Source organism: Scyliorhinus canicula, chromosome 6, assembly GCF_902713615.1.
Source record: "Scyliorhinus canicula chromosome 6, sScyCan1.1, whole genome shotgun sequence".
Classification (NCBI taxonomy): Eukaryota; Metazoa; Chordata; class Chondrichthyes; order Carcharhiniformes; family Scyliorhinidae; genus Scyliorhinus; species Scyliorhinus canicula.
Genome location: NC_052151.1, coordinates 6,759,683 through 6,786,826, shown reverse-complemented (window position 1 = coordinate 6,786,826; position 27,144 = coordinate 6,759,683). Strand labels below are relative to the sequence as shown.

Genomic DNA, 27,144 nt, shown 5'->3' with positions numbered 1-27,144 from the left:
ATTATCCTGAACTACAGTGAATACAATCCTAACCAATTCAATCTCTCCTCATACGTCAGTCCCACCATCCCAGGAATCAGTCTGGTGAATCTTTGCTGCATTCCCTCTAGAGCAAGAACATCTTCCTCAGATAAAGAGACCACAACTGCACACTATATTCCAGATGTGGCCTTCCCAAGGCCCTGTATAATTGCAGCGAGACATCCCTGCTCCTGTACTCTAATCCTCTCGCTTTGAAGGCCAGCAAACCATTTGCCTTTTTAAAAACACCCACTTATTTTTTTTTCAAATTAAGAGGCAATTTAGCGTGGCCAGTCTTTTCGGTTGTGGGATCGAAACCCACGCAAACACGGGGAGAATGTGAAAAGTTCCACACGGACAGTGACCAGAGCTGGGATCAAACCTGGGACCTCGGCGTCGTGAGGCAGCAATGCTAACCACCATGCTGCCCACCATTTGCCCTTTTCACTGTCGGCTGAACCTGCATGCTTATCTTCAGTGACTGGTGTATGAGAACACCCAGGTCTTGTTGCACTCTGCTAATTTATGCCCATTCAGATCATAATCTGACTTCTCGTTTTTGTCACCAAGTGGATAACCTTGCATTTCTCAATTATACTGCATCTGCCATTTATTCGCTCACTTACTCGACTTATCCAAATTACACTGAAAGATATCGGCATCCTCCTCACAGCTCACACTCCCACCCAACTTGGTGTCTTCTGCAGACCGTGAAATTGACGGTGTTGCCGGGGCTTTTGTTTGTATTTCAGAACCTCACGATCTCTGCCCCAAAATTATTCTGTATGAAAGTTAATGCTTTGATCTCGGGGTTTGTGTGGGCAGGGAAAACCCCACTGGTAAAGAAGGTGCTGTTGGGGAGGGGGCTGTCCTTGCCAAACATGAATTATTATTATTGGGCAGCAAATATTACGGTAAGGCTGTGGTGGGGGGGGGGGGGGGGGGGGGGGGGTTCGCAAGTACTCCACCAGCCCTGTGGTTGAAAGGTCCCTTGATGTAGTTCCGATTTGCACTAATCATAGATTTGCACCGGGGGGTTTGGATGTGGGGCATCGGGGTGGCGACAGGCAGGGATCCAGCTGTTTGGGGACCTGTTTGTAGGGGCAGCTTTTCACGTTTCGAGGAATTGGAGGAGAAATAAGAACTGCGTAGTGGGAACAGGTTCCGATACATCCGTGAGGAAGCAGGTGCTGTCCTTTCCCGACCTGCCGCCCGGGATTACAGGACGGTGGTGTCAAAGGAAACAGTGGGGTAGGTAAGGTGCCTGAGATCTACAAGGAGCTAATGGACTGGGAGGGAGCCCCGGTAGGAGAAGTCAAGCGGAAATGGGAGGAGGAACAGGGGGCGATGAAGGCTGGGTTTTGGGAGGAGGCTCTGAGGAGGGTGAATGCATCCTCGTTGTGTGTGAGGCTTAGCCTTGTCCAGTTTAAAGTGGTTCATAGGACACATATGAGGGTGGCCAAAATTAGCAGGTTCTTTGAGGCGGTGGAGGATAGGTGTGTGCATGGAGGCCCGCGAACCATATTTTGGACATGTCTGAAGCTGGAAGAGTTCTCGCAGGGGTTACGGACGTAATGTGTGAGGTGCTGAGGTAGTGCAAATCGATGTCCACATAGAGGCACCTTCCGCAGCACAGTAGCATGGGGGTAACATGGTAGCACAGTGGTTAGCACTTGTTTCACAGCGCCAGGTTCGACTCCCGGCTTGGGTTTCTGTCTGTGCCGAGTCTGCACATTCTCCCTATGTCTGCGTGTGTTTCCTCCGGGTGCTGTTCAGTAATTTGGACAATCTGAATTCTCCCTCAGTGTAAGTGTGGCGACAAGGGGATTATCATAGTAACTTCATTGTCGTGTCAATGTGACAATAATAAAGATTATTATTAACCTTGGATGCTGGAAGGGGTCCAGAAGTGGTGATATTTGATGTGTCGGAAGACCAGGAAGTCCAGATGGTGAAAGAGGCCAATGTTTTGGCCTTTGCCTCCCTGGAGACGGAGTCTGCTGGAGTGGAGGGACTCGGAGCCACCGTGTGTGTGTGGTATTATGAGGTTTCTGTTTGTTCTTACTCTTTTTCTTTTTTTAAATTTTGAGTACCCAAATCATTTTTTTCCAATTGAGGGGCAATTTAGCATGGCCAATCCACCTACCCTGCACATCTTTTGGGTTGTGGGGATGAAACCCACGCAAACACGGGGAGAATGTGCAAACTCCCACACGGACAATGATCCAGAGCCGGGATCGAACCTGGGACCTCGGCACCGTGAGGCAGCAAGGCTACTGTGCTGCCCACCATCTGCCGCCTTCGCTGTCTGCTGAACCTGCATGCTTATCTTCAGTGACTGATGTACAAGAACACCCAGGTCTCGTTGCACGTTCCACTCTCCTAATTTATGACCATTCAGATCCCCATCTGCAAAAACGATACATCCACTCCAGCAACAATTTGTGTCATCAGCAAATTTTGCAACCAAACCTGCAGTCCCTTCATCCACTTGATACGAGTCCCATTTATATAAATTGGAAAAGGTTGTGGCCCCAGCACTGATCCATGCTGCATGTCACTCATCACATCCGACCAAAAATGATCCATTTATGCCAACTCTCTGATTCCTGTTAGCTAGCTAATCTTTGATCCATGTCAATATATTACCCCTACACCATGAGCTTTTATTTTACATAGTAACCTTGAGGGGAGAATGTGCAGACTCTGCACAGATAGGGACTCGAGTCGAACCTGGGACCCTGGAGCTATGAAGAAACTGTGCTAACCACTGCGCTACCGTGCTGCGCTTGTGTGGCTGGAATGTTACTTGCCACTTGTCAGCCCAAGCCTGGATATTGTCTCGTCTTGCTATATTTGCATGTGGCCTGCTTCAGTGTGTGAGGCGTCGTGAATGGTTCTGAACATTGTGCAATCATCAGCGAGCATTCACATATCTGACCTTATGATGGAAGGAAGATCATTGATGAAGCAGCTGAAGATGATTGGGCATAGGACACTCTTGCAGTGATGTCCTGGGACAGAGACCTCTACCATCTTCCTTTGTGATAGGCATGACTCAAACCAGTGGAGAATTTTCCCCCTCGATTTCCATTTGACCCGAGTTTTGGTCATAATCTTTATTATTGCAAGTAGGCTTACACAGAGGGAGAATTCAAAATGTTCAATTCACCGAACAAGCATGTTTTTCGGGACTTGTGGGAGGAAACCCACGCAGACACGGGGGGAATGTGATGACTCTGCACAGACAGTGACCCAAGCAGGAATCTAACCTGGGACCCTGGCACTGTGAAGCATCAGTGCTATCCACTGTGCTACCGTACCGCCCATATGGACCAGTCCACTGATTTCAAGCCAGGAGCTCTTCTGTTGCCTCGGACCAGCATTACACAATGTTCTTAACTGGATTCTCCCGCTTTAAGTTTCTGCTTATATGCCGGGAGAAGGAGCACCATCTTATGGTCTGATTTTCTGAAGACTGCCGGGGATGAATCAGTAGGTGCCCTTGATGTTTGCGTAGCAGTGGTTAAGGATGTTGGCACCCTTGATGGGACAGGAGATGTGATGGAATTTTGACAGTCCATTGAGGTTGGCCTGGTTGAAGTCCCTGGCCACTATGAACAAGCCCTCTGGGTACTCTGTTCCATTCTTATTTATAGCGGTGTACAATTCATCAGGTGCCTTCTTCACTTCCTTCTGGGGTAGGATGTAGACTGTTGTGATGATGGCAGAAGCAAACTCCCACGGAAGCTAGTACAAGCGGCACTTCACAGTAGGGTATTCCAAGTCCAGGGCACAGTTCATCAGGGTCACCTCGTCTGAGCACCAGGAGGAGGTGATGAGGAGGCAAACTCCTCCACCCTTCATTTTAGATACATAGATACATAGAAGATTGGAGCAGGAGGACGCCTTTTGGTCCTTCGAGCCTGCTCCGCCATTCATCACGATCATGGCTGATCATCCAATTCAATAGCCTAATCCTGCTTTCTCCCCATAGCCTTTGATCCCATTCTCCCCAACTGCTATATCCAGCCGCCTCTTGAATATATTCAAAGTTTTAGCATCAATTACCTGCTGTGGTAATGAATTCCACAGGCTCACTACTTTGTGTGAAGAAGTGTCTCCTTATCTCTGTCCGAAATGGTTTACCCTGAATCCTCAGGCTGTGACCCCTGGTTCTGGACACACCTATCTTCCCTGCATCTACCCTGTCTAGTCCTGTTAGAATTTTATAAGTCTCTATGGGATCCCCCCCTCATTCTTCTGAACTCAGCGAGAACAATCCCAACCTAGTCAATCTCTTCTCGTATGACAGTCCCGCCATCCCTGGAATCAGTCTGGTAAACCTTCGCTGCACTCCCTTGAGAGCAAGAACATCCTTCCTCAGAGAAGGAGACCAAAACTGCACACAGTACTCCATGTGTGGCCTCACCAAGGCACTGTACAATTGCAGCAACACATCCCTGCTTCTATACTCGAAACCTCTTGCAATGAAGGCCAACAACCTTTTTTACCGCCTGCTGCACCTGCATGCTTACCTTCAGCAAATGGTGCACAAGGACACCCAGGTCCTGCTGCATACTCCCCTAGGGGCTGGTTTAGCTCACTCAGCTAAATCGCTGGCTTTTAAAGCAGGCCAGCAGCACGGTTCGATTCCCGTACCAGCCTCCCCGGACAGGCGCCGGAGATGTGGCGACTAGGGGCTTTTCACAGTAACTTCATTGAAGCCTACTCGTGACAATAAGCGATTTTCATTTTTTCATTTCTCCCAATTTACAACCGTTGCTGCAATTGTACCGCACATATTCTATGTTTTGCCTGATGAAGTCGTGCGGTCCATCCGGCGAGTGAGAAGCCATTAGGTTGTACGGCACAGTCCGATGAGGCAGGGGTGAGCCATGTCTCCGTGAAACCGCGCACGCAACAGTCTCTTACTTTCCTCTGAGTGGTAAGTAGTGTTAAGCTCGTCCAGCTTGTCTTCGATTGCCTGGACATTTACCAGAAGTATCTGGGGAGAGGAGACTTCAAACCGTGTTGTTTTAATCTCCCCTGCAGACCGCCGCGTTCCCTTGCTTTCTTGGTCGGCGGCTGCTTCTGGATGGTCCCGGGATCTATAGAGCAATAGAACATTACAGCGCTGTACAGGCCCTTCGGCCCTCGATGTTGCGACGACCTGTGAAACCAATCTAAAGCCCATCTACACCCATTATCATCCATATGTTTATCCAATGACCATTTAAATGCCCTTCATGTTGGCGAGTCCACTACTGCTGCAGGCAGGGCATTCCACGCCCCTCCTACTCTGAGTAAAGAACCTACCTCTGATATCTATCTCCCCTCAATTTAAAGCTATGTCCCTCGTGCTAGCCATCACCATCCGAGGAAAAGGCTCTCACTGTCCACCCTATCTAATCCTCTGATCATCTTGTATGCCTCCATGAAGTCACCTCTTAACTTTCTTCTCTCTAAAGAAAACAGCCTCAAGTCCCTCAGCCTTCCCTCGTAAGATCTTCCCTCCATACCAGGCAACATTCTGGTAAATCTCCTTTGCACCCTTTCCAAAGCTTCCACACCCGTCCTATAATGCGGCGACCAGAACTGCACGCAATAGAACAAAGAAAATTACAGCACAGGAATAGGCCCTTCGGCCCTCCCAGCCTGCGCCGATCCAGATCCTTTATCTAAACCTGTCTCCTATTTTCCAAGGTCTACTTCCCTCTGTTCCCGCCCGTTCATATACCTGTATAGGTGCCTCTTAAATGATGCTATCGTGCCCGCCTCTACCACCTCCGCTGGTAAAGCGTTCCAGGCACCCACCACCCTCTGCGTAAAAAACGTTCCACGCACATCTCCCTTAAACTTTCCCCCTCACCTTGAAACCGTGACCCCTTGTAATTGACACCCCCACTCTTGGAAAAAGCTTGTTGCTATCCACCCTGTCCATACCTCTCATAATTTTGTAGACCTCAATCAGGTCTCCCCTCAACCTCCGTCTTTCCAATGAAAACAATCCTAATATACTCGACCTTTCTTCATAGCTAGCACCCTCCATACCAGGCAACATCCTGATGAACCTCCTCTGCACCCTCTCCAAAGCATCCACATCCTTCTGGTAATGTGGCGACCAGAACTGCACGCAGTATTCCAAATGTGGCCTAACCAAAGTCCTATACAACTGTAACATGACCTGCCGACTCTTGTACTCAATACCCCATCCGATGAAGGCAAGCATGCTGTATGCCTCCTTGACCACTCTATCAACCTGCGTTGCCACCTTCAGGGTACAATTGACCTGAACTCCCAGATCTCTCTGTACATCAATTTTCCCCAGGACCCTCCATTGACCATATAGTCCGCTCTTGAATTTTATCTTCCAAAATGCATCACCTCGCATTTGCCTGGATTGAACTCCATCTGCCATTTCTCTGCCCAACTCTCCAATCTATCTATATTTAGTTGTATTCTCTGACAGTCCTCCTCGCTATCTGCAACTCCACCATACTTCAAATGCGGCCGCACCAGAGTTTTGTACAACTGCAACATGACCTCATGGCTCCGAAACTCAATCCCTCTACCAATAAAAGCTTACCACACCATATGCCTTCTTCACAACCCTCTCAACCTGGGTGGCAGCTTTCAGGGATCTATGTACATGGACACCGAGATCTCTCTGCTCATCTATTCTACCAACAATCTTCCCATTAGCCCAGTACTCTGTATTCCTGTTACTCCTTCCAAAATGAATCACCTCACACTTTTCTGCATTAAACTCCATTTGTTACATCTCAGCCCAGCTCTGCAGCTTATCTGTGTCCCTCTGTAACCTGTCCACAACTCCACCGACTTTAATGTCATCTGCAAATTTACTCACCCATCCTTCTACGCCCTCCTCCAGATCATTTATAAAAATGACAAACAGCAGTGGCCCCAAAACAGATCCTTGTGGTACACCACGAGTAACTGAACTCCAGGCTGAACATTTCCCATCAATCACCACCCTCTGTCCTCTTACAGCTAGCCAATTTCTGATCCAGGCTGCTAAATCACCCTCCATCCCATGTCTCCGTATTTTCTGCAATAGCCTACCACGGGGAACTTTATCAAATGCTTTACTGAAATCCATATACACAACATCAACTACTTTACCCTCGTCCACCTGTTTGGTCACCTTCTCAAAGAACTCTAAGGTTTGTGAGGCATGACCTACCCTTCACAAAACCGTGTTGACTATCCCTAATCAAATTATTCCTTTCTAGATGATTACAATCCTATCTCTTATAATCCTTTCCAAGACTTTGCCCACAACAGAAGTAAGGCTCACTGATCTATAGTTACCGGGGTTGTCTCTACTCCCCTTCTTGATGGAAGAAGTCTGACCTTGTGGAAGAGCTGATGGGGTCCCGGGCTCTGATTGCAATTTTGGGGTCGCCGGGGTTGGGTGGGAGGGCTCGTGTTCACGATGCGGTTGGGCATTAGTAGTTCCGCGAAGACAGGTCTACTTTTTGGCGTGTTCGGGTCCTCGCACGGGGTGTTGCCGTTTTGGGGTGTTTCGTCTGGGTTTGGGTCAGGTTGGGCCAGGTCATGTGTTCGATTCCAGCATTTGGGCGCTCCTGGAATTGGGCCTTGGCCTGGCCGGGTCTTCACATTGATTTTCCTCTATCTGCCAGTAAGTCAGGGCGTGGGTCGTGTCGCTGGCCAGGTTTTGTCATGGATCGGGTGCTTAGGGGGCCGGGTCACTTCCCAGGCTGGGTCGGGCAATCCCGGAACCCGGTTGGTGCCTGTGCGATATTGGGATCGAAGTTCGAGTCTGGCCTCTTCCACTTCCAGGGTCAGGTCGGGTCTTGTGGTCTGGCCCATGTGTTAAGTAATGGGTTAAGAGACATTGCAATTAGTTGTCTCATTTATGTTAAGTGTTCAATGATTGTCTCATTTATGTTCAATGATTGACACTGATATGTAAAGGGGCTTCAGGTGGACTCTGGGGCTGGAAATGATCTGTAGAGTTCTGTGCAGAGTGAGTTTGAACCATTAAAGGTGTGTTGGTGAAAAAGGAGCTGAACTCTTGCCTCTTCATACCACAGCATCTAGTACATGTTAACACCATGGACGTCGGAGGATCTTCAAATCTGTAAGTGAACATAAAAGAGAAAGGTTAAAGATCATGTTAGAATTAAGTTTTATAAGGTTAGTACGGTTATAAGAAATGTAAGAAGCTGATCTGTGGGAGAGAGCCGCCACGCTCTGGCGTCATCTTCAGATTTCCTATGGGAGGTGGTGTGGAAGCAGATACAAGAGTGATGTTTACGAGACATCGCGACAAATAGATGATTTGGATGGGAATAGAGGGATCCGGACTCCCAAAAGTGCAAAAGGTTTCAAGTTTAGTTCGGCATCGTGGTCGGCGCAGGCTTGGAGGGCCGAAGGGCCTGTTGCTGTTCTGTACTGTACTGTTCTTTGAGGCAGATTCAATCAAGGCACTTGAGGGAATTGGATTATTTTCTGAAAAGTTAGAATGGGCAAGGCTACGGGACGAAGGCCGGGCAATGGAACCACTGAATTGCTCTTACGGATAGATGCTGCAGTCACGACAGGTGGACTAGTCTTATCTGCTGTAACAGTTCTGTAAATTTTGTGTGTGTTGTATTTACCTTGAATTTTTGTATCAATGTTGGGGATAGAGAGAGATTGTCTTTTCAATGACTGCAGTGTAAGGTTCTGGAATTCATTGTGTTCCATACTGGAACCTCAAAGGGTTCAAATTGTTGAATGCAAACTGAACGTTTTAAAAAGCTTACTGGCTGTGGGCAGCATCTGAGCTCCGTGATTTCTAAGTGGTCTGTAATTTACCATTGTGCTTTCTTGACTATCGATAGAGCATCTGAAAACAAAAAGGGTCTTAATTGATTAAAATTAATATGATGTTAGTTGATTCTTAAATTATCAGTAAATGTGTATTGTGTTATTTCATGACAAATACTAAAAGTGAATGTTGGACAGTCTTGTAAGTCTAGTGGTTGCAGCAGTGTTTACAAACCTCATGGTCTCCAGTTTGAAGGTCGAGGCTCGGTTAATTTTTAATCAGCCAGGTTTTAAATTGAACTCTCCGCCAGTATCGGGCTTTCTCATTTACACACACTGTGGGTTTCTGAGTATGGAACTGAGCCCTTTAGATTACGATGGACAATTAATGGCCCAGCCAGCATTGCCCACATCCCACAAATTAAACAAAATCTACAGTTAGCTTTGGTTTATCAGTGAAGCTTCCTGGACTGTTAATCCCTGCTGCAAATGGGAAGAGGACTGCCAACACATTTAAGGAGTAAAGCTTGACCATTCAGACAAGGTCTTGCAGTCTGGCCTAATGCTTTGTAATCTAAAAGATTGGTTTCATTTGCAATGTAAGGGAGAAAATTAGCGGTAGAAAAAAAGGTGCATTCTGTTGTTTAAGGGCGGAGAAAATATGGAGAAAGGGTCGGACTGCGCAAGCCTGTCCACCATCTTCAAGGCACAAGTCAGGAGTTTAAAGGAATTCCCAACCTACCTGGATGAGTGCAGCTCCAGCAATTTATTTTTTGATACATTTGCTTGATGTGCGTATCTCTAGTTATGGCCAGCATTTATGTACAACCCTAGTGGTCCTTCAGACGATGATAGTCAGTTGCCACCATGAACTGCTGCAGTCCTTGAGGTGTAGATAAACCCACTGTGTTGTTAGGGAGGGAGTTCCACAATGTTGCCCCAAGGACAGTGAAGTCAGGGTGGTGAGTGACTTGGAGGGGAACTTCCCAGGTATCTGTTACTCTTGTCCTTCTAGATGATAGTGGCCGTGGCTTTGAAAGGTGCTGCCTAAGGAACCTTGGTGAGTTACTGCAGTGCATCTTGTAGGTGGTACACACAACTGCCACTTCATCAGTGGTTTCGGGTATGAATGTTTGTGTAAGGGGGAGCAATCAAGTGGGCTGCTTTGTCCTGGATGGTGTGGAGCTTCTTGAGTGTTGTTGGAGCTGCACTCACCAGGCAAGTGGAAAGTATTCCATTACACTCCTGACTTGTGCCGTGTGAATGGTGGAGAGACTTTGGGTGGGTCAGGAGGTGAGTTACTCACCGTAGAATGCCTAGCCGTTGACCTGCCCTGGTAGCTACAGTATTAATATGGCTACTCGAGTTCAGTTTCTGATCAGTAGATGTTGATTGTGGAGGATTAATGATAGTAATGCCATTGAATATCATGGAGTGGTGGTTAGAACCTCTCTTGTATAAATGGTCGTTGCCTGGCACTTGTGTGGCGCAAATGTAACTTGCCACTTATCAGGCCCAGCCTGGATATTGTCCAGGTCTTGTTGCATTTGGATGTGGACTGCTTCATTATCTGAGGAGTCCCAAATGAAAAAAATGAAAATGAAATGAAATGAAAATCGCTTATTGGCACGAGTAGGCTTCAATGAAGTTACTGTGAAAAGCCCCTAGTCGCCACACTCCGGCGCCTGTCCGGGGAGGCTGGTATGGGAATGGTGCTGAACATTGTGCAGTCATCTGCAAACATCCCCACTTCTGACCTTATGATGGAAGGGAGGTCATTGATGAAGCAGCTGAAGATTGTTGGCTGAAGGCACTACCCTAAGAAACTCCTGCAATGATGTCCTGGAGCTAAGATGATTGACCTCCAAGCACCACAACCATCTTGCTTTGTGCCAGGTCTGACTCCAACCAGCGGAGAATATCCCCCCTGATTCCCTTTGGCTAGGGCTCCTTAATGCCATGCTCGGTCAAATGATGCCTTGATGTCAAGGGCATTCACTCTCACCTCACCTCTGACATTAAGCTGTTTTTAATTTTCTAAATAATCTTTATTGTCATTGGTTGGCTTACATTAATACTGTAATGAAGTTACTGTGACAAGATCCCCAGTTGCCACACACTGGCGCCTGTTCGGGTGCACGGAGGGAGAATTCAGAATGTCCAAATTACGTAACAGCACATCTTTCGGGACTTGTGGGGGAAACCAGAGCACCCGGAGAAAACTCACGCAGACACTGAGAACGTGCAGACTCCACACAGACAGCGACCCAAGCCAGGAATCGAACCTGGGACCCTGGCGCTATGATGCACCAGTGCTAACCACTGTGCTACCGTGACGCGCATTTTGTCCAAGTTTGAACCAAGGCTGTAATGAGGTCAGGAGCTGTGACCCTGGTGGAAGCCAAACTGAGCATCCGTGAGCAGGTGATTGCTGAGTAAGTGTTGCTCGATTGCACTGATGATGACTCCTTCCATCACTTTGCTGATGATGTGGAGTAGACTGATAGAGCAGTAATAGGTCAGGTAGGATTTGTCCTGTTTCTTGTGTACAGAACACACCTGGGCAATTTTTCACATTGCCGGGTAGATGCCAGTGTTGTAGCTGTACTGCAACAGCTTGGCTAGGGGTGCAGCAAGTTCTGGAGCACAAATCGTCAGTACTATTGCCAGAATATTGTCAGGGTCCATAACCTTTTGCACTGTCCAGTGCCTTCAGCCGTTTCGTGATATCACTTGGAGTGAATCCTTTTGGCTGCAGACTGACATCGGTGATGCTGGAGATCTCCAGAGGAAACCGAGATGGATCATCAACTCGGCACCTCTGATTGAAGATTGTTGCGAATGCCTCAGCCTTGTCTTTTGCACGTATGAGCTGGGCTCCTCCATCATAGAGGATGGGGATATTTATGGAGTCGCCTCGTCCAGTGAGTTTAATTGTCAACCACCATTCACGGCTGGATCTGGCAGGACGGCAGAGCTCGGGTGCATTTGTTCTGTCTCTTACTTGCTGCTAATGCTATTTGGCACACAAGTAGTCCTGTGTTGTCGCTTCACCAGGTTGACACCTCATCTTTTGGTATGCCTGATGTTGCTCATGGCATGCTGTCCTGCACTTTCAATGGTGCTAATGGTAGAGTGGGGAATATGCCTGGCCATTAGGTTGCAGATTGTGGTTGAAGACAATTCAACGGCATGGTAGCACAGTGGTTAGTACTGTTGCTTCACAGCGCAAGCGCATATACTGGATTTGATTCCCAGCTTGGGTCACTGTCTGTGCAGAGTCTGCACGCTCTCCTTATGTCTGTGGGTTTTCTCCGTGTGCTCCGGTTTCCTCCCACAAAGTCCCGAAAGACATGCTTGTTATTGGACATCCTGAATTCTCCCTCCCTGTACCTGAACAGGTGCCGGAGTGTGGCAACTAGGGAATTTTCACAGTACTTCATTGTAGTGTTAATGTAAGCCTACTTGTGACACTGATAAAGATTATTATTATTATTCTGTTTCTACTGGTGTCCCACAACACCTCATGGATGCCCAGTCTTAAGGTGTTAGATCTGTTAGAAGTCTATCCTATTTAGCATGGTGGTTGTGCTACACACCACCATGATGGCTATCGTTAATTTGAAGACAGGACCTTGTGCGGTGGTCACTTCTACTGACACTGTGATGGACAGATGCATCTGCAGCAGACAGATTGATGAGGATGAGGTCAAGTATGTTTTTCCCTCTTGTTGGTTCCCTCACCACCTGCTGCAGTACCAGTCTAGCAGCTATGGCCTTTAAGAACCGACCAGCTGGGTCTGTGGTGGTATGACCGAGCCACTCTTGGTGATAGACATTGAAGTCCCCCACCCAGAGCACATTCTGCACCCTTGCCACTCTGTGCTTTCTCCAAGTGGTGTTCAACATGGAGGAGAACCTATTCATCAGCTGACGGTGGCCGGTACGTGGTAATCAGCAAGGGGTTTCCTTGCTCATGTTTATCCTGAAACATGAGACTTCATGGGGTCCAGAGTCTTTCTTGAGGACTCCCGACTGCATACCACTCTGTCTCCACCTCTGCTGGGTCAGTCCTGCCAGTGAGATAGGACATACCCAGGAATGTTAATAATGGTACCTGTCACTCTCAGGACAAAGCAGCCCGCTTGATTGCTACCCCTTCCACAAACATTCAATCCTTCCACCGCTGATGCATAATGGCAGTAGTGTTTACTATCTACAAGATGCACTGCAGGAACTAAACAAATCCCTTAGACTGCACCTTCCAAATCCACAACCCCGACCGCTTAGAAGGACAAAGGCTGCAGCTGCAGGAGAAACCACCACCTGCAAATTCCCCTCCAAGCCACACACCACCCAGGCCTGGTAATATACCGATGTTCCTTCACTGTCACTGAGTCAAAATCCTGGAATTCCCTTCTTAACAGTACTGCGGGTGCCTTCACCACGAGGTCTGCAGCAGTTCATGAAGGTGGCTCATCACGACCTCGAGGGCAATTAGTGAAGGGCAGTAAAGACTGGCCTAACCAGTGATGCCCATATCCTGTGTAAGAGTAAAAAAAACTTGCATTTATGTAGCATTTTTCGCTTGAATAATATGGGTTAATTAATACAGTCAAAGTGGATTTCTTAAAGTCTGGCAAATTTGAGCTGGTTATTGAAAAAATGGAGATTGTTCATAGCCCATAATTTCAAAATTTGGAGATGACAACCTAGAAAGGAAGTAAACCATGTGAAAGATTGTAACAGGCCTCGGAGGGCATGGGCAATTTGGTGAAATGGACAGATACATACCATGAAATCTAATGGCGAGAGGGGAGACGTAATGCGTTGTGGAGGGAAGAATGAGAAACAATGTGAACTGAATATACTATTTTAAATTGGGTCCAGGAGACTTGGGCTTCACTAATCCTGGAAGGTAGCAGGAGTGTTGATACGGTCGATAAAGCATATATGATTAGAGGCACAGAGTGGAAAAGCAAAGTCATTGTACTGAGCTTTTATAAATCACTGTTTGGCCCTCAGCTGTCGTATTGTTCAATTCTGCGCACCACACATTAGGAGCCTTGAAGGTACAAACTACTAGAATGGTTCAGAGAAGGGGTATTCATTTATATGAACAAACTATGAATGTTTTCCGCAGTTTCGGGGAGATTTAGCAAAGTAAACAAACAAACTTTTGCCTTTGGCAGGGTTGTTGGTCATGGAATCCCTACAGTGCAGAAAGAGGCCATTCAGCCCATCGGGTCTGTGACAATGCTTCGAAAGAGCACCCTACCTAGTCTCAATCTCCGCTCGAGCCCTGTATCCCAACCCAACCATTGGACACTAAGGGACAATTTAGCATGGCCATTCCACATATCCTGCACATCTTTGGACTGAGAGGAAACACACACTGGGGGGGGGGGGGGGCACACTCCACACGGAGACAGTCACCCGAGGTCGGAATCGAACCTGGGTCCCTGGCTCTGTGAGGCAGCAGTGCTAACCAATGTGCTGCTCCGATGACCAAGGACGCAGATTTAAGATAAATGGCAAAAGAACCATGGAGGGATAAGAATTAATTTTACCCAACAAGTTACCTGGTATAGATTGCCTGAAAGGGTGGTGGGAGCAGATTCAGTAGTAACTTTCAGAAAGGAATTGGTCATGTCTTTAAAAAGGAGTAATGTGGAGAACCAACAGGGAACTGCAACTAATTGAATAGCTCTTTCAAAATGGTGATGCAGATGTGATTGGCTGAATGGCTGATTCTACTGTGTTATTTGAGGTACAGATGTTGATCAAGACATTAGTAAGAGTTTCCATTGCTTCAAATATATTGCTAGGGATCTGAACAGGCTGGCAGGGCCTTTTCTTTAATATATGATCCAGAACACAATCCGCTTCGATGATGTGCTCCCTTAGTGCTGCTGTGAAACCTCAACCTCTGTATGTACTCCAGTCCTGGATTGAATCCCTTCTCATTCAAAGGTAACATTGTGAATACTAAGCCAAGTTGAGACCTCAGTAATTTGAGACTTCTGCTGCTCTGAATTTTACTTATTTCTAAAAAAATTTAGAGTACCCAATTCATTTTTTCCAATTAAGGGGCAATTTAGCATGGCCAATCCACCTACCCTGCACATCTTTGGGTTTTGGGGGTGAAATACATGCAAACACTGGGAGAATGTACAAACTCCACATGGACAGTGACCCAGAGCCGGTATCAAACCTGGACCTCGGAGCCATGAGGCAGCAGTGCTACCCACTGCGCCACCGTGCTGCCCGTGAATTTTATGTGAACATTATTAAGAAAATACATAATAGGGCAACAGAATGTACGCAATGTAAATACAGAGACACCAGCGTCAAGTGAATCAAACAGGAATGTAGTATTAATCAGGTCAGTCATAAGAGTTGTTCAGGGGTCTGGTAACAGTGGGGACAAAGCTGTTTTTGAATCTGTTCGTGCGTGTTCTCAGATTTCTGTATCTCCAGCCCGATGGGAGAAGTTGGAAGAGTGAGTAAGCCGGGTGGGAGGGTCTTTGATTATACTGCCCGCTTTCCCAAGGCAGCAGGAGGTGTAGATGGAGTCAATGGATAGGAGGCACGTTCGTGTGATGGACTGGGCTGTATTCACAACTCTCTAAAGTTTATTGCGGTCTTGGACTGAGCAGTTGCCATACCAGGCTGTGTTGCAGCCAGATAGGATGCTTTTTATGCAATTTAGGGGCAATTTAGCCCCTAAAAGTTGGTAAGGGTCAGTGTGGACATGGCGAATTTCTTTAGTTTCCAGAGGAAGTATAGGCGATGTTGAGCTTTCTTGGTGGTAGCGTCGATGTGGGTGAGCCAGGACAGATTTTTGATGATGTGCACCCCATGGAATTTGAAACTGCTAACCATCTCCACCTTGGCCCCGTTGATACTGACAGGGGTGTGTACAGTACTTTGCTTCCTGAAGTCAATGACCAGCTCTTTAGTTTTGCTGACATTGAGGAATAGCTTGTTGTCGTTGCACCACTCCACTAGGTTCTCTATTTCCCCCCTGTATTCTAACTCGTTGTTGTTCGAGATCCGACCCACTACAGTCGTGTCGTCAGCAAACGTGTAGATGGAATTGGAACCAAATTTTGTCACGCGGTCGTGTGTGTACAGGGAGTATAGTAGGCGATGAAGTACGCAGCCTTGTGGAGCCCCGGTATTGAGTTCTATCGTGGATGAGGTGTTGTTGTTTATTCTCACTGATTGTAGTCTGTGCCCACAATATTGCCTAAAATGCAGCAGAAATTGGAAGCATCAGTTAGGATAGATGTTTATCTTCTATTTTCTTCTCTAATTTGCTCTTTATAACCAACAGGGATGAAATGACTGATGGTCTTATTTACAGAAGTCCTCTGCCACGATCCACTCATATGCAGGGCAAATATCCAATTCATGACGACCAACCTCAAGGCTATCTCGACATGATGCCCTCTAGTGACTCATTTAAACGGAGGTCTGATTATAATTCGCAGAGCTTGTCTCACAGAGAAGAAGGGCGACGATCAAGTGAACATGTTGGGGACAAGTTGAAGAAAATTTCTTACCCCCACTCTAGGTCTGATGATCGAGGAAGGGATTCTAAACGTTCCCGGCTTGAACACTCTAGCCGCAGCAAAGATCGTCATAGCAGAGAGCACCGTAGCCGCAGTCCAGAAAGGCAACGTAATTACAGAGCCAGAAGTCCTGACCGGAGAAGGAGCGTCACTCCACCTCGAAATCCAAGCAACAGTCATGCTCAAGAACATTTTTCGTACAGCAAGAGTAAAAATGATGAATTTCGTGAGTTGGAAATTGCTCGCAGGAGGAAAGAGCAAGAAGAGAGGATCATCGCCGAAATGCTACCCCCCCCTCAGCGGGAACTCTCAAACACCACATACAATCTACCTGAACATTTTGATAAGAGTACATTAGGCATTCAACAGTCTCCCAATAGTGGCTATGTTTTGCATAGACCTGATGAGGCTCCACAAATGCCCAAGAAATCTATTCTGAAAAAACGCACTGAACCAGGATTGGAGCCCCCAAATGCAATGCAGGTTTGATCTGTTCTATTTTTAAATGGGGTGCAGCTTGCTCCTCTTTGACTCTTTAACATTCTCCTTTTTTAAGGTTTAGTTTTTAAAAGTATTTTTATTCATATTTAGATATTTTCAGATGGAGTAAATATTTACATTGTGTTGCTGTGGTATGACAGCAAGATTCGAGGCTGAGCTGCAGGTCGCAGCCTCTCCTCTTTTGTAGCCCTTCGCATCTAGAACAACCAATTAAAACTGGAATCGATTGCAGGGCTGGAATGTAATGAGGAGGAAGTGATCCTTCAGTTGAAATACACCTCAGGAAGGATATATTGGTATTGGAGGGATTCAGCACAGATTTACTAGAATAATAAAGAGACTTAAATGGTTCAATTATGAGGGTAAGATATCAAAAGGCTTCTATAAAAGCTCCTGCTTCCTTGAAGTTACAAAATTGAAGGGTGATCTAACTGAAGTGTTAGAATTAAATGATTTGAACGGGTTGATGGGTATAAGGGTAGAGGGGCTGGTTTAGCACACTGGGCTAAATCGATGGCTTTGAAAGCAGACCAAGGCAGGCCAGCAGCACGGTTCAATTCCCGTACCAGCCATCCCGAACAGGCGCCGGAATGTGGCGACTAGGGGCTTTTCACAGTAACTTCATTGAAGCCTACTCGTGACAATAAGCGATTTTCATTTTCAGGTGCCAGAATGTGGCAACTAGGGGCTTTTCACAGTAACTTTATTTGAAGCCTACTTGTGACAATAAGCGATTTTCATTTTAATTTTCAGGTGCCAGAATGTGGCAACTAGGGGCTTTTCACAGTAACTTTATTTGAAGCCTACTTGTGACAATAAGCGATTTTCATTTCATTTTTCAGATGGACGGCACGGTGGCACAGCGGTTAGCACTGTTTCCTCACAACTCCAGGGATCGGTTCAATTCCAGCCGTTTGACGCATGTTCTCCCTGTGTTTGTCTGGGTTGTCCGGTTTCCTCCGGGTTGTCCGGTTTCCTCCCACAGTCCAAAGATGTGCAGGTTAGGTGGATTGGCCATGCTAAATTACCCATTAGAGTCTGGGGATGTGCAGGTTAGGTAGGGTTGCAGGGATAGGGCAGGGCTTTGGGATGAGGTAGGGTGCTCTTTCAGAGGGTCAGTGCAGACTCAATGGGCCAAATGGCTTCTTCCTGCACTGTAGGAATTCTTTTTTTAAATTCTATTCTTCTTTAGATAAAAAGTGTTTATTTGTGTGGCCGTTGAGTTGACATGGAGTAAAGATACATCAATGAAGTTGAGCTATAGATCATCCACAATCTGATTGAACACCCTTGAGGGGTTGTATGGTTTTCTCTTCTCAAAAATGCATGTTTGTGGAGGCCCTTTAATGTGGAGATTTTTTTTGGCAACCACGGTCCCAACCAATCTTTAGATGGTGCCTCATGCTCGGGAGTAAATTCCCGAACAACTGCCTGGTATTTTACGTGGGTAGCCATGTTTTGTGTCCAACATGACTGATGGTGACAACTACTGCAGCATAAAGTAGGAGGAGCCTGATTCGATGTAGGAGGCAAGTCTCTGCTGTCCTTTTGGATGATGTCAGTCTGGCACAAGTATGGAATCTGGAAGCTGACTTACCCTTTCAGTACGTAAGAGCATTTTTATTAGTTTCCAATTTAAGGGGCAATTTAGCGTGGCCAATCCACCTAACCTGCACATCTTTGGATTGTGGGGGTGAAACCACGCAGACACGGGGAGAATGCAAACTCCACACGGACAGTGACTCAGGGCAGGGATTGAACCTGGGTCCTCAATGCCGTGAGGCAGCAGTGCCACTGTGCCGCCCTAGGTAATAACATTTTAAAGCCAATATCTTAAAAGGTAGGGTGGTCCTAGCTGAATAAGCAGCAGGGAGCTCACCAATGCTATACGCGCTCAATTATTCCACATTGTTGGCAAGTTCTTGGATCTGTCTGTTTTTAATCCCTTTCTAAAATTCCGTGTTTCAATGGTTAAAGTAAGATCCTATGGACAGGTAGTAATCATAGAAACCCTCCAGTACAGAAGGAGGCCATTTGGCCCATTGGGTCTGCACTGACCTTCTGAAAGAGCACACTATCTAGGTTCACTCCCCCACCCATCCATCCTGCCCAATAATCCTGTAACCTAACCTGCACATCACTGGACACTCGGGGGCAATTTAGTGTGGCCAATCCAATGCACATCTTTCGACTGGGAGGAAACCGGAGCACCCGGAGGAAACCTATTCAGACATGGGGAGAGGGTACAATCTCCACACAGAGCCAACGTCGAAATTGGTCCCTGGTGCTGTGAGGCAGCAGTGCTAGCCACTGTGCCATCCATAAATCACTCCAATCAATTGAACAGAACCTGCTTATGTGGCTTTTTCACTAATTTGCCCTGTGAACCGTTTAATTTAAAAAGGCTGAGGAGGATTGGGGAGGTCTAGGTTCCACATGTATGAGGGAGAGCATGATTAATAAATCTACCTATCTCTGCCTTAAAAATATTCAGTGACCCTGTTTCCACAGCCTTGTGAAGCAGAGAGTTCCAAAGTCTCTCAATCCTCAGAGAGAAAATTTCTCCTCAGCTCTATCCTAAAAGAGTGTCCCCTAATATTAAAGCAGTACCTCCTAGTTCTGGACAGAACCACAGGAGGAAACCTTGTCAAGACCATTGATGATGTATACTTCAATCAAGTCATCCCTCACTCTTCTAAACTCCAGTGAAAACAAGCCCAACCTTTCAAGTCTATTCTCATGAGACAACCCACTCATTCCAGGTATCAATCTAGTGAACCACCTCCAATGCATTTACGTCCTTCCTTAAATTACACTGCGAGACTCATATCCTTAGAACTGCCACCCGGCCCCATCTGCCTGCTAGGTAACAAGATCGAAGGGACGGGGTCAGCTTCCATATTTATGCTGATGACACCCAGTTCTACTCCAAAATATCTCTTGATCCCTCCACAGCTTCTGTCCATCATACTGCTTGTGCAACGTCCAATTGTGGTGACACTGCAATTTCCTCTCGTTAAGTTGGTAAGACTGAGTCTATCATTTTCATATCTAATATCTGTACCTCTCGAGTTGATTCCATTCCCCTCATAGGTCTTTGGTTGAACCAGACTGTTTGCAACTTGAGGTCTCTATTCAATCCTGAACTGAACTGACCCCATATCTCCATCACAACTCCTGCCGACTTTTCCCACCATAATGCTATCGCCTCTGTCCCTGCCTTAGCCCATCTGGAACACTCCTAAAACACTCACCCACCATATCTCTTATCTCCTCCAGATTATCAATTCTTCACTGCCTCTCCTGTATTGTATCCTGCATCAAATCCAATCACTCCCAGCAGGCGTCCTCACGGGTCATCACTTGCTTTCTTTCCTTCTCTGTTTTAACATTCTCTTCCTTTTGTTTACATTGCATTGTGGCCTCTCCCCTCTTTCTCTAACCCCTTTCAGCCTTGCAACCCACTGAGATCTGTTCCAAATCTGGCCTTGTGCCATGGTGCCACCATGCCTTCAGTTGTTTAGGCTCTGAGCTCTGGATTTTGCTGCTGAAATCCTTCTGACCCTCTCCAGTCTGTTCCTCCTTCAAGATCTTTGGTGCATTCCTTTGATGAATACATTAAGCACTCCTTTAGGTAATTTTCTTTAGCCCAGAGACCATTTATGTCTATGGAGTGCAAATTGCTGTCCAGACTAAAGTTTATAAGGATAGATTTGAGAACTAGGCCAGAAAAGATGGTATCCATGTGTATTCCAGGCCACTAAAAGGTGAGCATCTGCGCTCATTTCAAATGGAGACGGGATTAACTGGATTTCAACCGTCATGAGATGGACTGGGTTAAAGGTAATGCATTTGAAAGAACTGAAGGGTACTTTGCACACTGCGTTCAAGGCTGCTTCCTAGTGCAGAATATTCCTCGTCTAACAGAAAAATTAATATTGCTTGATTTTGTTCTGGTAAATAATTTGGAGTCTTACAGAATAGTGAAATAGCAGCCAAAACATATTTAGTTTGTCTTGCTGAAAAGAACGGAAAGATTGATTAATTGAAAGATAGTGTTGGATTGGAAAATGGTGGAGTTGAAATTAGCAGCAGGAGTCGGTCATTCAACCCTTCTTTCTTGAAAAGTATGAAGAAAACTGGTCCAAATTAACGAGACAGGTTAGTAGATAGGACATTGCGGATTTCCCTCATTGTTGAAAAAAAATGAAATGAAAATCGCTTATTGTCACGAGTAGGCTTCAAATGAAGTTACTGTGAAAAGCCCCTAGTCGCCACATTCTGGCGCCTGTTCGGGGAGGCTGTTACTGGAATCGAACCGTGCTGCTGGCCTGCTTGGTCTGCTTTCAAAGCCGGCGGAGTAGCCCTGTGCTACACAGCCCCTGTTTCAGAAATGTGTGCAAAATATATAAATTCCCATGGTGAACAGCTCGAGATCAAGGAATAGATAACTGCTAGATAATACATAAGCAGAGAGTTTATAATTAAAAGGAAATATCTGACTTTTGAAGAGCGTCTACAATATAGAAAGTGTTAGTGGGGTGTGAAATGGAAATAAGAAAGTCTGGCGGATAATACGAAAACATGAGGGGGAATTTTTTTCTTTCAGAAGGTACTGAATATGAAATTCTTTATAATAATCACTTATTGTCACAAGTAGGCTTCAATGAAGTTACTGTGAAAAGCCCCTAGTCGCCACATTCCGGCGCCTGTTCGGGGAGGCTGATCGGGGAATTGAACCCGCGCTGCTGGCATTGTTCTGTATTGCAGGCCAGCTATTTAGCCCACTGTGCTAAACCAGCCCCTGCAGAGAGCTGTCCAGGCTGGGTTGTTAATTAAGTTCCATGCTGAGATAGACGGATTTTTAATCAGTATGGGAACCAAGGGTTATGGGGATAAGGTGGGAAGTGGGAGTTGAGAGTTTTATCATGTCAACCATGATCTCATTGAATGGCAGAGCAGACTTGCTGGACCAAGTGGCTTCCTCCTGTTCCTACGTCTTATGGCCTGATCAATTTTATAAGTAAAAGACTGGTTAAAGAGTCAGGACTGTTCAAAGCTGAAATGCAAAAATCTTGTTCGGCATAATGAAGGTATGGAAACATACCAGGCAATAAATACATGAGATTTTACTCATCGTGGAAGTGAGACAATATTGGAGGAGTATGTAAAACAATTGAGAGGTAACGAGGAAAGGAAATGGTTCTGAAAAATCTGTGTGCTCTAAAGTGGTAAGTCACTAAACCCTCGTAACAGGCATCCAAAGTTATTAAAATCCAAAAAGAGAAAGAACCTGACCATTTTCAAGCATTAAGTATCAAGACTGGAGGATAGCCAGTACAACAGCTCTGTTCAAGAAGGAAAGGAAGGATCAACCAGATATTGACCTTTCATTTAACATCAGTATGGGAAAACATAGAATCCAAAATAATTCAAGATAAAATTAATAAATGCCAGGGACCTGGGTTCAATTTCTAACCTTGTGGAGTTTGCACGTTCTCCCTGTGTTTGCAAGGGATCCTTGGCATGCTCTGGTTTCCTCCCCTCAGTGCAAAGATGTAGAGGTTAGGTGGATTGACCATGAGAAAATTGCCCTTGCTGTCCAACATTTAGGTGGCGTTATAGGGTTCGGGCAGGGGCATGGGCCTAGGTTAGGGGGCTGTTTTGGAGGGGCGTTGCAGACTCGATGGGTTGAATGGTCCCATTCTGAACTTTAGGGATTCTATGACGAAATGAGAAAATAATTGCAGGCTAATGTGAAAAGGCAGGAGTATTAGGCTAGTTGAGCTGCTCTTACTAAGAGCTGGCATGGGCAAATGGCCTTTTCCCATGCTGTAATGATTCTATGACAGAATTTGAATTTATTTGGCATCTTTCACGACCTCCGGATATCCCAAAGACATTTAAGGGGGCACGGGAGCACAGTGCTTAGCACAGTTGCTTCACAGCGCCAGGGTCCCAGGTTAGATTCCCGGCTTGGATCACTGTCTGTGTGGAGTCTGCACGTCTCCCTGTGTCTGCGTGGGTTTGCTCTGGGTGCTCCGGTTTTCTCCCACAGTCCAAAGATATGCAGGTTAAGTGGATTGACCATGATAAATTTCCCCTTAGTGTCCAAAAAGGTTAGGTGGGGTTACTTGGTTACAGGGATAGGGTGCAGATGTGGGCTTAGGTAGGGTGCTCTTTCCAAGGACCGGTGCAGACACGATCATAGAATTATCATAGAATTTACAGTGCAGAAGGAAGCCATTCAGCCCATCGAGTCTGCACCGGCTCTTGGAAAGAGCACCCTACCCAAGCTCAACAACTCCACCCGATCTGGAGGTATATCTGGATTTCCAGTAAGCCTTTGACAAGGTGCCACACAAAAGGTTGCTGCATAAGATAAAGATGCATGGCATTAAGGGTAAAGTAATAGCATGGATAGAGGATTGGTTAATTAATAGAAAGCAAAGAGTGAGGATTAATGGGTGTTTCTCTGGTTGGCAATCAGAAGGTAGTGGTGTCCCTCAGGGATCCGTGTTGGGCCCACAATTGTTCACAATTTACATAGATGATTTGGAGTTGGGGACCAAAGGCAATGTGTCCAAGTTTGCAGATGACACTAAGCTAAGTGGTAAAGCGAAAAGTGCCGAGGATACTGGAAGTCTGCAGAGGGATTGGATAGGTTAAGTGAATGGGCTAGGGTCTGGCAGATGGAATACAATGTTGACAAATGTGAGGTTATCCATTTTGGTAGGAATAACAGCAAACGGGATTATTATTTAAATGATAAAATATTAAAGCATGCCGCTGTGCAGCGAGACCTGGGTGTGCTAGTGCATGAGTCACAAAAAGTTGGTTTACATGTGCAACAGGTGATTAAGAAGGCAAATGGAATTTTGTCCTTCATTGCTAGGGGAGGGTTTAAACTAATGTGGCAGGGGGATGGGAACCGATGCAGGAAGTTGGAAGGTAGTAAAACAGGAACAGAAGCAAAAGGAAGTAAGGGGAAAAGTGCAAGGCAGAGAAGACATAGTCAGAAATCTAAAAGGGCGACAGTACAAGGTACAGTGACTGAGGGGAGCACAGTGAATAGGCCCAGTAATAATAAAAGGAATAAAACTGGAGATGTTAAGATTCAAAACAGAGGTAAAAAAAACCAAAACAAGTGTACTTTACCTGAATGCTCGTAGTATTCGGAATAAAGTAAATGAGTTGATGGCACAAATCATCGTAAATGACTATGATTTAGTGGCCATTGCTGAAACATGGTTAAAGGATGGTCACGACTGGGAGTTAAATATCCGAGGGTATCAAACTATTCGGAAGGACAGAGTGGATGGTAAGGGAGGTGGTGTTGCTCTGTTATTTAAGGATGACATCCGGGCAATAGTAAGGGATGACATCGGTGCTATGGAGGATAAGGTTGAATCCATTTGGGTGGAAATCAGGAATAGTAAGGCGAAAAAGTCACTGATAGGAGTAGTCTATAGGCCACCAAATAGTAATGTTATGGTGGGGCAGGCAATAAACAAAGAAATAACTGATGCACGTAGAAATGGTACAGCAGTTATCATGGGGGATTTTAATCTACATGTCGATTGGTTTAACCAGGTCGGTCAAGGCAACCGTGAGGAGGAGTTTATAGAATGTATCCGCGATAGTTTCCTAGAACAGTATGTAATGGAACCTACGAGGGAACAAGCGGTCCTAGATCTTGTCCTGAGTAATGAGACAGGATTGATTCATGATCTCATAGTTAGGGATCCTCTCGGAAGGAGCGATCACAATATGGTGGAATTTAAAATACAGATGGAGGGTGAGAAAGTAAAATCAAATACTAGTGTTTTGTGTTTAAACAAAGGAGATTACAAGGGGATGAGAGAAGAACTAGCACAGTGCTCAGCAAAGGTTTATACCAACAAAAAGGAAGGACGGAAGAAAGAGGGAAAATCGACCGTGGATATCTAAGGAAATAAGGGAGAGTATCAAATTGAAGGAAAAAGCATATAAAGTGGCAAAGATTGCTGGGAGATTAGAGGACTGGGAAATCTTTAGGGGGCAACAGAAAGCTACTAAAAAAGCTATAAAGAAGAGTAAGATAGAGTATGAGAGTAAACTTGCTCAGAATATAAAAACAGACAGTAAAAGTTTTTACAAATATATAAGACAAAAATGAGTGGCTAAGGTAAATATTGGTCCTTTAGAGGATGAGAAGGGAGTTTTAATAATGGGAGATGAGGAAATGGCTGAGGAACTGAACAGGTTTTTTGTGTCGGTCTTCACAGTGGAAGACACAAATAACATGCCAGCGACTGATAGAAATGAGGCTATGACAGGTGAGGACCTTGAGAGGATTGTTATCACTAAGGAGGGAGTGATGGGCAAGCTAATGGGGCTAAAGGTAGACAAGTCTCCTGGCCCTGATGGAATGCATCCCAGAGTGCTAAAAGAGATGGCTAGGGAAATTGCAGCTGCACTAGTGATAATTTACCGAAATTCACTAGACTCTGGGGTGGTCCCGGTGGATTGGAAATTAGCAAACGTGACGCCACTGTTTAAAAAAGGAGGTAGGCAGAAAGCAGGAAATTATAGGCCAGTGAGCTTAACTTCGGTAGTAGGGAAGATGCTGGAATCTATCATCAAGGAAGAAATTGCGAGGCATCTGGATAGAAATTGTCCCATTGGGCAGACGCAGCATGGGTACGTAAAAGGCAGGTCATGCCTAACTAATTTAGTGGAATTTTTTGAGGACATTACCAGTGCAGTAGATAACGGGGGAGCCGATGGATGTGGTATATCTGGATTTCCAGAAAGCCTTTGACAAGGTGCCACACAAAAGGTTGCTGCATAAGATAAAGATGCATGGCATTAAGGGTAAAGTAGTAGCATGGATAGAGGATTGGTTAATTAATAGAAAGCAAAGAGTTGGGATAAATGGGTGTTTCTCTGGTTGGCAATCAGTAGCTAGTGGTGTCCCTCAGGGATCCGTGTTGGGCCCACAATTGTTCACAATTTACATAGATGATTTGGAGTTGGGGACCAAGGGCAATGTGTCCAAGTTTGCAGATGACACTAAGAGGAGTGGTAAAGCGAAAAGTGCAGAGGATACTGGAAGTCTGCAGAGGGATTTGGATAGGTTAAGTGAATGGGCTCGGGTCTGGCAGATGGAATACAATGTTGACAAATGTGAGGTTATCCATTTTGGTAGGAATAACAGCAAACGGGATTATTATTTAAACGATAAAATATTAAAGCATGCCGCTGTTCAGAGAGACTTGGGTGTGCTAGTGCATGAGTCACAGAAGGTTGGTTTACAAGTGCAACAGGTGATTAAGAAGGCAAATGGAATTTTGTCCTTCATTGCTAGAGGGGTGGAGTTTAAGATTAGGGAGGTTATGTTGCAATTGTATAAGGTGTTAGTGCGGCCACACCTGGAGTATTGTGTTCAGTTTTGGTCTCCTTACTTGAGAAAGGACGTACTGGCGCTGGAGGGTGTGCAGAGGAGATTCACTAGGTTAATCCCAGAGCTGAAGGGGTTGGATTATGAGGAGAGGTTGAGTAGACTGGGACTGTACTCGTTGGAATTTAGAAGGATGAGGGGGGATCTTATAGAAACATTTAAAATTATGAAGGGAATAGATAGGATAGATGCGGGCAGGTTGTTTCGACTGGCGGGTGACAGCAGAACTAGGGGACATAGCCTCAAAATAAGGGGAAGTAGATTTAGGACTGAGTTTAGGAGGAACTTCTTCACCCAAAGGGTTGTGAATCTATGGAATTCCTTGCCCAGTGAAGCAGTTGAGGCTCCTTCATTACATGTTTTTAAGGTAAAGATAGATATCTTTTTGAAGAATAAAGGGATTAAGGGTTATGGTGTTCGGGCCGGAAAGTGGAGCTGAGTCCACAAAAGATCAGCCATGATCTAATTGAATGGCGGAGCAGGCTCGAGGGGCCAGATGGCCTACTCCTGCTCCTAGTTCTTATGTTCTTATGTTAGAGGGATGGAGTTTAAGACTAAGGACGTTGTGCTGTAATTGTATAAGGTGCTAGTGAGGCCACACCTGGAGTATTGTGTTCAGTTTTGGTCTCCTTACTTGAGAAAGGACGTACTGGCACTGGAGGATGTGCAGAGGAGATTCACTAGGTTAATCCCAGAGCTGAAGGGGTTGGATTATGAGGAGAGGTTGAGTAGACTGGGACTGTACTTGTTGGAATTTAGAAGGATGAGGGGGGATCTTATAGAAACATAAAATAATGAAGGGAA

At 45.8% G+C, this 27,144-nt stretch overlaps 1 protein-coding gene across 1 annotated transcript in view; it reads left to right on the top strand.

The window, feature by feature from the left end:
* The first annotated feature begins 8,775 nt into the window (after positions 1 to 8,775).
* The window catches only part of LOC119966921 (zinc finger protein 318-like), a 49,494-nt gene continuing 31,125 nt past the window's right edge, over positions 8,776 to 27,144 (top strand). Inside the window, 2 exon segments of the mRNA XM_038798879.1 lie at positions 8,776 to 8,855; positions 16,160 to 16,880. Coding sequence (XP_038654807.1) covers positions 8,788 to 8,855; positions 16,160 to 16,880 — 789 coding nt within the window. The 5' untranslated portion in view covers positions 8,776 to 8,787.